We start from the raw sequence: 9528 nt of genomic DNA on the forward strand, positions 1-9528 counted from the left end.
GGCACGGGTGTGGTGACCTCCCTGTGGGACTCGTGGTGCGCTCAGCCACGCCTTGGGCTGGTGGGGTTGTGGGAGCACTGCAGCTGAGATTTCCAGCACAGGATGTGGGGTGAGGCGAAGGCTAGGGAGCCCTCGAGTCAGCCAAGCTCGATTTCTTTGTGTCCTCTGGGAAGCGGGCCGTAGCTCTCCTGATGTGCTGCTCCTTTGGTCCTTCTTTCATGCGTAGTGATTTGAGGCATTGCCTAATTCATCTGTTTTTCCCCTTTTAATATCTGAATAGAGCTGCTCAATGTGGAGGAAAACCTAAGGCTAGGAAAAGAACCGAACCAGGATCCCTTGAAAAGTTCAGTATCTAGCAGAGAACAAAGAAAGGCAGAAAACTAAAGATTATTCCACGGTTTGGAAAGTAACTTAACAGAGCTGTATATAAGGTGGAAAGGGACGCCGAGGTATTCCACGAGACACATGAAGAGCCAATGTGTGACCCAACACTAACCCAGACAGGACACTATCCGTCATGAAATAGGCTCCTTACTAGGACCGGGGCCAATAACATCTTCGCTAAAGTCTGTGTCCACCTACAGCTCTGTTTAAAATGAATCTTGTTGTGACTGATATGTATGTGTGTGTGTGTGTATATTAAATCACACATACTGAACGTTTTTACAATTTAAGAATTTTCGTGTATGTTCATACTCGTGAAATTATATTTACAGTCAAGATAGTGAACACATTCGTCACCTCCGAAATTGTCCTCTGTCTCTGCCACACCTCCTGCCCCAGCCCACAGCCCCCATTTCAGGCTACCCACCACTCTACTTTGTTATAGAGGTTAGTTTGTGTTTTCTGGAACTTTCTATAAATGAATTCATCTAGAAGCCACTCTTTTTGGTCTGATTTCTTTCAGTCAGTCTAATTATTTTGAGCTTCGTGCATGTTGTGTGATACTAATGGTCTATTGCTTTTATTGGCAAGTCATTTTTCAGTGTGAAGTAGCACACATTGCTTATCCTTTGGGCTCCTTCCAGTTTTTGACCAATTCAAATAAGCTGCTATGTACATTGTGGCTTATTACATTTTCTCCCAGTCTGTGGCTTGCTTTTCATTCTTTTTTCCCCCAGGAGTGGAACCCAGGGCCTTGCATGTGTTAGGCAAGTGCTATACCACTAGCTTCTTTCAATCTTTTTGGTATCTTTTGAAGGGTAGAATTTGGAAATGTTGATGCAGTCAATAAATTTAGTGTCCTTTGTAAGAAATGGTAAGATTTTCTCTTATTTTTTTAATAAAAGTTTTATTGCTTTACACTTAGAGCTGAGCCATTTTGAGTTAATTCTTGTACATGGTATAAGATGTGCATTGAGGTTCTTTTTCCTCCTTCTTTCTCTCTCCTTCCGTCTTCACATCTGGATACTCAGTGTTATGGTACTATTTGTCAAAAGGCTTCTTTCTCCATTTTTCTGCCCCTATGTAAAAAAATCAAATTTCTAATATATGTGTCTATTTGTGGACTCTGTATTCTGCCCCACTGATCTACTTTATGTCAACACCACACTAACTTGACTGCTATAGCTTTATGTCTTAACATCAGATAGAGTTAGTCTTTTTACTTTGTTCTTTTTCAAAATTGTTTCAGCTATTGCATATCACTTGCATTTCTCAGTAAATTTTATGAAATAAAAACAAAGTAAAATAAAATAAAAGCCTGCTATGATACTGATGGTGATGTCACTGAATCTACAGATAAATTAGGGAGAATTGGCATCTTAACAATAGAGTCTTCCAATTCATGAACATAATCTATCAATTTACTTAGCTCTTTGATTTTTCTCAGTGGTGTTTTGCAGTTTTGTCTTTCTAAGTATTGCACGGTTTTGTTATATTCACTAGGCTTTTGATGTTATTGTAAGGGTTTATTAGTTTTAAAATTCTGCTTTCTGATTATTCATTGTTAGTACATGAAAATAAAATTGATTTGGGTATACTGATCTTGTACCCTGCAATCTTGCCTTTATGGGCTGAACGGTGTTCCCCCTTGAATTTATATGTTGGAGTCCTAACCCCAAGGTGCATGTGACTGTATTGGAGAAAGCGTCTATTAAAAGGGAATTAAGGTCAAGGGAGGTCATTAGGGTGGGTCCGAACCCAAAATGACTGGCATCCTGATAGACGCAGGGATCCTGGCGTAGACGCACGCCGAGGGCGACCCCGTGGAGGTGCCACGAGAAGACGGCCGTCTGTGAGGGGCAGGCTTCAGAGGGGATCGGCGCGGCCAATGCCTCAGTCTTGTACTTGTAGCCCCTGGAATTGTGAGAAAGTAGACTTCTGTTGTTTAAACCAACCAGCTGGAGGTGTTTGCTTATGGTGCCCCTAGAAACACAGTGTATTTCCTAAAATCCAGTAGCTTTTTTGTAAACTCCATAGTATTTTCTACATAGTGGGCAATTTTGTAGCTTTTATCTTTAAATTCCATTAAAAAACTGGGGAAGGGCAACCCTGAAGTTAGGCAAATCTTCCCTACAAGCGGCAGACGAGTGTAAGAGGAAGTAGAAACCAGCATGGATTCTAGACCTAGACTGCTCAGGTTCAGGTCCTGGTTTTGCCAATTACTAGCTGTGGAATTTTTGGACAATTTACTTACGTCTTCTTGGTTTAATTTCTGTAAAATAGGACTCATGATAATACCTACTTCACATGGTTGTTATGAGGATAAAAATGTATAAAAATATAACGTGCCTAGAGCACCAGAATACCTAATGTGCCCAGAACAAATAATAAGCGCTATATGAAAAAACTGTAATGTTCATTTAAAATCAGGAAAGGGCAACTAGATTCTGCTTCGGGATGTAAGCAAACCCTGCTGGCCTCCAGACCCAGGTTTCGGTCATCTTTCCCTGACCCGTGCTCTGCATGAAGGCACAGTTTCAGGCTGGTAGAACTGCCATCTAGTTGTACCTGCATTAAAGACACCAGTCCCTTCTGCCAGTCACACTTGACTGCTGCTGGCTGCCTTTGGACCAAGAATTCCTGAGGCTGAGTGCACATTCAGGACACGCTTCTCACCTAGGAAAGGCTGATAGTGTCTGGCCTGGAGTGACAGTGAGGCCTCCCCGAGTGAAAGGCTACGTCTCCGTGCTCAGTGTAAGCACTGCGAGGTCCTTCACTGGCTTCCACTACGATCCCTGCCCTGGATGTTGGCACCCTCACATCCACCAAGAACTGGCAAGCTCCTCTTCCTGCCCAAAGGAATGGGGCAAGGCAGGCCTGGCTTCTCTTAGGAGCTGCCCAGAGCCTGGGTTGACCCTGAGTGAAGTGCATAGGGGAGGAGCATGGATGAGGTTCGATCCCTTTTCGGCATGGCTCACACAATCCGGAAGGATTCAACAGGGCCTGATCCCCAGGAATTCTTGGCTAGAGCTAGTCTCTCGTGTCAGGTTTGCTGTGAGCTTTCCTGATCAGAGCAGGATGGTTTGCTCATTTGACAGTATTGCTGCATAAACAAGCGAGAGATCTGTTTGCTACAAGCAAAATCAAAATTTCCACCTGAATTTTAGTTCATCTGGTGATAAGGTCTGATTCAGGCTTTGGATTTTTAAATCTCCTAAACCTTGCAGCTGTGTTTTCCCTGTTTCCAGTAAATTCTGTAGTTTAAGGTTTAGGGAATTATGCAAAACACACTTGCAGTGCCAGGGCTTAACTAGGTGGTAGGATGCTTTGCCCACTAATTGTTGGCTGATGCTCCTTCTCTATTTTTTGCTAGTGATGGGGGAGAAATATCTTGAAAATATTCAGTGTGCAGGACCCTGAGGAAAGTGGGGTTCAGCCAATTATCAGGCCTTCCTAGTTCCAGTACTATGCCTTTTTTTTTCTTATACTTTTTGAGTATAGAGTAACAGAATTAAACGCAAAAGCATGAGAATGTTCCATTTGCCGTGTGCATTTGTATCTACATGTGCCATGGAATGGCGAGTTTACACATTTAGCAATTGCACTGCAGAAGCTGCAGCTGCTCACAGCCTAAGCAGTCTTCCAAAATACTGCTGCGAGCACTTGAAACCTGCCCCTCTGCAGGGTGCCCGCAAGGTATCTTCTCCGATTTGCATGTTCGTGTGCAAGGACACACAGAGCTTCAGCCCGCCTTAAACGTTAAAGAGGTCCTCAGAAGCTGCTCTGTTTTAGAAGGCACAGAATTGTATTAAAAACATTTTTTGAAAAGTAGTTTCCTAAAGCTAGCGATTATTAGGAAGCCTTGATGGAGCGGTGGAAAATGAATTGTATGTCTTTAACCCGCAGAAGTTAAAAGGCTGTTTTTTTTCTTGTTAGCCAACAATGGAAACTTTTTTTTTAAAGTGTTTCCCTCCCTCGGTCTTGCCAAGCAATAGAAAAAAAAAAAAGAAGAAAGAAAAACTTGTTCCGCTGAGTTCAACCCCAGACAGGCTCACAACTTCCTTCCTGCTTTCCTCCCCCCAAGCCCCCGCCCTCCTCCTCCCCCGCCCCCCAACTTTTAAACCCGAGCCTCGAACACTGACGGGCGCTGTCTCCGCCGGGCGAGGCCGGCCTGGCGCGGCTGGGTTGGGGCCTCCTTTTCGCCTTCCATAGACTGTTGAGGAAGTCATCTCGAGCATTTTACTTTCGAAGCCATCGGCCCCGCGAGGTCCGCGTCTCCGGGCCTGCAGCCTGCGCGGGACCCCGAGTCTGAGAAGCTGCAGGTGGGCTCGAGGTGCCTTCCCGGCCCGCGCCCCGAACCCCCTTTCCGCGCGGCCGAGGAGGGCGCCCCCCCTCCCCGGAGCTCTCGGCGCCCCTCCCGCCGCCTTCCGGGCGCGCACAGGCGTCGCGGCTCCGGCCGCTGCGAGGGGCGGGCGCGGGAGGCCCTGGCCGCGGGAGGCCCTGGCCCCGGGAGGCTGCGCCGCGGCCCGGGCGCACCTGGCGGCGGCTCGCGAGTTGGGCAGGCTCCCGTCCCCGGGCGGCCGCGGCCCAACACCCCCGGGGGCGGACGTGCCGGTTCCGGCTCGGGTCCCGCGGAGCCTCGGCCCCGGCCCGCGCAGGCGCGCCCGCTCTCACACTTGTTTCGGGACGGCCCGGCGCTGTAGCCGCGCCGCCCGCCCAGGCCTCCGCAGGCCGAGACCCAGCCGGAGCGCAGGGTCGGGAGGTAAACTGCTGCGGGCACGCAGGCGTCTCCGGGCCGGGCCGGCCCCCGAGGGGAGAGGGTGGCGCGGGGCGCCGTGCACCACCTGACGGCGCCGTCTGCGCGCCGGGCCGGAGCTGCGCGTCCCGCCCTCGCCACTCGCGCGGCGCCCGCGGCCGGGATCTACAGGTCCCCAACGCGCGCCGCAGCCGGGTCCTGACTCTCTCCTTCTGTGTCCACAGCTGCGCGGCGTCTATGGAGCTCTGGGCCGGGGCTGTGCCCGCGGCCGCGCCCCCCGCCCGCCGCCCGGGCCCTGCACCCCGGTGCGCGCTCGGAGCCGCAGCCGCCGGGCCTGCTGGGCTGAGCCGGGAGCTGCGCGGGGAGCGGGCGCCGGCGGGCGGCGCGGCGCACCCGGGGCTATGGCCGTGACCTGCTGCGCGCTCAACAGCCTGGTGGTCATGAACAGCGCCAGCGAGGCGAAGAGCAGCGGCCCGGGGCCCAGCGGCAGCGAGACGTCCCCGGGCCCGAGTCCCGGCAGCGTTTTCAGCCCCGGGACGGCAGCCTCCTTCCTCTTCCCCCCGGCCGAGGAGCCGCGCAGCCCCGCTGGCCGGCGCAAGCTGAGCGGTGGCGGCTGCGTGGGCAGCCCGGGACGCCTGCGGGGGGACCGACTGCACGGGGCGCCCGCCGGGGCCCTCTCCCCGCCGGGCCTGGAGGAGGCCCGGAGGAAGCTGCGAATTCTGCAGCGCGAGCTGCAGAACGTGCAGGTGAACCAGAAAGTGGGCCTGTTCGAGGCGCACATCCAGGCACAGAGCGCTGCCACCCAGGCGCCCCGCAGCCCGCGCCTAGGCCGGGCCCGCTCCCCGACCCCGAGCCCCTTCCGCAGCAGCAGCCAGCCCCCGGAAAGGGGCCTGGCCCAGGGGCCCCCCAGCGAGGAACGGAGGACACAATCCTGGGGGGCCCAGTGTGCAGAGACTCCCGATGTGGACTCCGCCGTGAGCAGAGGTTTCAGCTCGAACCCCTCGAAGGACAGGGAGCGAGTGGCACCCCTCCAGGGCCGGGCCACCCGGACAGGACCAGTGGCTCACCGTCCAGCGGCTTCGGCTGCGTCGAGGGGGGAGAAGGCACCTCCTGTCGGTCCTTGTGGCGACTCACCGGTTCTTGCCCTGGAAACTGACAAGAGGGCCACCCCTGTGTTAGAGACTTGGAGCTGTGGAGCCCCCACATTGGAGCCTGTGGGACCGTGCTTGGGGATGGCCACAGACGTAGCAGCAACAGCCACCTCCGTGAGGCCGCACTGGCCCCATGACACTGCCCTCGTTCAGAGGGCCAGAGGGCTTGGCAACTCCCGCCCCGGGGAGGCCCTGCTGGAGCAGCAAGGGCAGTTTCTGGGCAGTGAGGCAAGCCCAGCCCCAGAGCTGGTGGGGCGGTGCGATGCGGACCCCCCCGGGAAGGCGGGCAGCAGGGGGAGTGTGCCCTGCGGCAGCCAGTGCTCCAGGGTGCCAGGAGCCATCAGGAAGCCGGAGCAGAAGCCCTCGCCCGCACAGAGCTCGGAGCTGTCAGAGGCCCCGGGCTGCTTAGCGCTGCCCGCACACCTGGGCTCTGTGGGTCGGGGGGAGCCCCCGCCTCTCTCCCGCGGGGCGGGGGAAGGGTCTCCCTCGCGGGGTTTGCTCGGAGGCAGTCCCACAGCACAGCCAGGGGCCAAGCAGGCAGAGGCCCAAGCTTCTTCTGGCAGAATGTTGGAGCCGTTGTCCTGCTGGGGACTGGGGAAAGACCTGAATGAACCCCAGTGCCCTCCCAGGGACGGGGTGGGTGTGCAGCCTGGGGCCTCCAGGCCTTGGCTGCCTCCCGTGCAGGAAGCCGGCCTGGCCTGGACCCCAGGCACAGGGCTACAAAGGAAGGGGACTCGGGAAAGCCAGCTGCAGGACGGAGATGCCTGCCCCGGGCCCGAGCAGCTGCCCTTGGGCCAGGACAAGCCTTCCCCGAGAGTGGCCTGCAGCCCCAGCAACACACCTGCCATACCTGCAGTCGTCATTACCGACATGGGTGCGCAGGAGGACGGGGGCTTGGAGGAAGTGCACGGAAGCCCTCGGGGCAGCCTGCCCCTGAGGAAACTGTCCTCTTCCTCTGCTTCCTCCACGGGCTTCTCTTCGTCCTATGAAGACTCGGAAGAGGACATCTCCAGTGACCCTGAACGAACCCTGGACCCCAGCGCTGCCGTTCTTCATACCCTGGACCAGCAGAAACCCAGAGTGGTGAGTCTAGCCCTGAGGTGTTCCTAAGCTCACGGGGCTTTCAGCAGACCTTCGATGCCCCATGTGTCCTTTGGTTTTCTTGCTTTCTATGGGGTGCTGAAGACTGCCCAGGGTCCTGAAGCTGCTATCAGCAGTCTTTCTCTCCAGGTGTGTTTGCCAGGGCCCTGCGCTCTGTGGGTGAGACAGTGAATCTGAGTTACTCCTATTGCTCTTTCCAAGTCCATCTTAAAAAACAAATTTTTCAGGTACTTCCTGTAGGTCTCACCACTCTTCTTGGGAACATTCATGAGGATCACCAAAGACTTCCTGATTAACCCTCAGATAGTGGACAGAGCTGCTGAGTATAGAATTTGTTGGACCAAGTGAAACACTTAGTCCTGCAATTGACTGAGGCTGACAAGGATGTCATGGAATGAACTTGGTCTCTACTAACAGGGTAGGAGGATAGATCTGGGGTCCTGGGACAGGGCCCTGAAGCCTGGAGATGTGGTGGCCGGTCTGTTGGGTGGACAGCAGCCAGGCCTCCGCTAGGCAGGGACAGTGCGGTGTCAGTGTGCTCAGTGCAACTGAGGTGGAGTTTGCTGTATGAACTAAAGTGAAAGGCCTGCTGTCGCCAGGCAGGCCGTACCCTTCACACCAGGGTGTCACATTAGGGTGCGTCACCTTAGATGGTGAAAGGTAAGAGTTGGGACAGGTCTGTTTCCGCTTGGTTTTCATGTGTGTCTCTTTGGGGTCGTCGCACTGATGTCTCCTTCTAGCTGTGGTGGTGGACAGGACTTTATTTCTGTTGCGTGGTTAATCTTAGTGGGAGGCTGCTTTCTCTCTCTGGAGCGTCGGTGCCTTTCAGAAGATGTAAGCATTGGGGCGAGCAAGTCTGAGGTCTGGCGTGTCTCTTAGCTTTTCCAGAGCGTGGGGGAGTTTCCCACCTCTGAGTGGGAGGGGTTGCAGTGCTGCCTTGAGGAAGGCTGCCTGCTTTATAGTAGCCAGGCTATACCTTTCTCTGCAACTGAGTGCTTTATGTTTCCGCTCAGTGTCATTCACCAAGGGGTTTGGGGCTCTGAAGCATGTTTCTGTCCAGCTCCCACTCAGAAATCACAGTCTGGAATTTTGAATTTCTTTTCCTGAGACTGCTTTCTGCTGATCTGGAGGCAAATGTGTATGCAAACTCCGGGCCCAGTATGCCTGGCATTTTGTGGCCAGGACGGGGCCCCGGAATCTCGTACCTGCCTTCAGGCATGGACACAGCATCTCGGAGGGGACAGTGCACCTGGAGGGTGGAGTGGTCCTGAAGACGGGGCCAGGTTCCCGCTCTCCTGCCCCGCAGCCCTCTGCTCACTCCTCCCTCTGGCTTTTGGACCCTGAGGCCTGGCTGGCCCACTCAGAGGCGCTTTGACTTGCTCTCCCAGTTTCCCTTTGCCTTTTCTTGTGGTGGATTAGCAGCTCTTAACTGGCTGGTTATCGAAACAGTTTGTGTGTCCTGAGGTTTGAAAAGAGGTCTTGTCTGGAAATGACTTAAGGAGGAGATAAATAATGGCAGGTGATACCTTGCCAAAGAGATGCCAGCTGAGGAACCAGAGGCATCAGGTGTTTCCCAGCTCGCTAACAGACCCAGAGGAAGAAACAAGAGTGGCCTGTTGGCCTCTCACGTAAACAGGGCTTTAGACACCCACAGAATAGTCTGGGAAGAATCCCCTGAGGCTTACAGGCGCGCGCGCGCGCGTTGGCGCAGGGTTGGTGACCGACTGGAACTGGGGTCCTAGGGATGTTTGGGCTTGGGTTGAGTGCTTGCACGACAAGCAGTTTTCTTCATGTGCTGATCTTGAGCAGGAACTTTACCTGTGACACCAAAACACGTGCTCTTGGGATCAGAACCACGTGGGTACCGGGTGGCTGGTCTGCTGAAGGCCCTGCAGCCTCACTGGTCGGGTGTGTTGGCTGGGCCTGGTGCTGGGTAGACAGGCCTAAGCCTGCACTCTCTGAGCCGCCGGGATCCGGGCCGAGTTCTCGTCAGTGCTTGGCCTCTGTCTACACTGCTGCCCTGCACCACAGCTGGACACTTCTCCCGCTCACTCTCCCGCATGCTCAGGTGTGCTCACCCCTCCCCGAACAGTGCACACACCCCAACGCACACCTGCCCTCACATGTTCACATTCA

The 9528-nt window shown here is 54.6% G+C and overlaps 1 protein-coding gene and 1 long non-coding RNA gene across 3 annotated transcripts in view; one reads left to right on the forward strand and one right to left on the reverse strand.

The window, feature by feature from the left end:
* Nucleotides 1-349: 349 nt before the first annotated feature.
* On the reverse strand, nucleotides 350-6395 carry LOC106010841 (uncharacterized). Of its 2 annotated transcripts, XR_002388524.2 has the most exons (4): nucleotides 6208-6395; nucleotides 4527-4674; nucleotides 2143-2298; nucleotides 350-1463 (listed from the first exon to the last, which is right to left on the reverse strand). It is a non-coding gene; the product is annotated as an uncharacterized LOC106010841 (long non-coding RNA). The 2 variants fall into 2 exon arrangements; XR_015444291.1 differs by lacking the exon at nucleotides 4527-4674 and having other exon boundaries at nucleotides 805-1463; nucleotides 6208-6372.
* Itpkb (inositol-trisphosphate 3-kinase B) overlaps nucleotides 4565-9528 on the forward strand; it is an 83624-nt gene continuing 78660 nt past the window's right edge. The window contains exons 1-2 of the mRNA XM_004861990.4: nucleotides 4565-4706; nucleotides 5365-7374. Coding sequence (XP_004862047.2) covers nucleotides 5542-7374 — 1833 coding nt within the window. The 5' untranslated portion in view covers nucleotides 4565-4706; nucleotides 5365-5541. The remainder of the gene's footprint in view (nucleotides 4707-5364; nucleotides 7375-9528) is intronic.

This window comes from Heterocephalus glaber, unplaced genomic scaffold (genome assembly GCF_053883595.1).
Source record: "Heterocephalus glaber isolate CG9 unplaced genomic scaffold, H.glaber_assembly_v1.0 deba00001600, whole genome shotgun sequence".
Lineage (NCBI taxonomy): Eukaryota > Metazoa > Chordata > Mammalia > Rodentia > Bathyergidae > Heterocephalus > Heterocephalus glaber.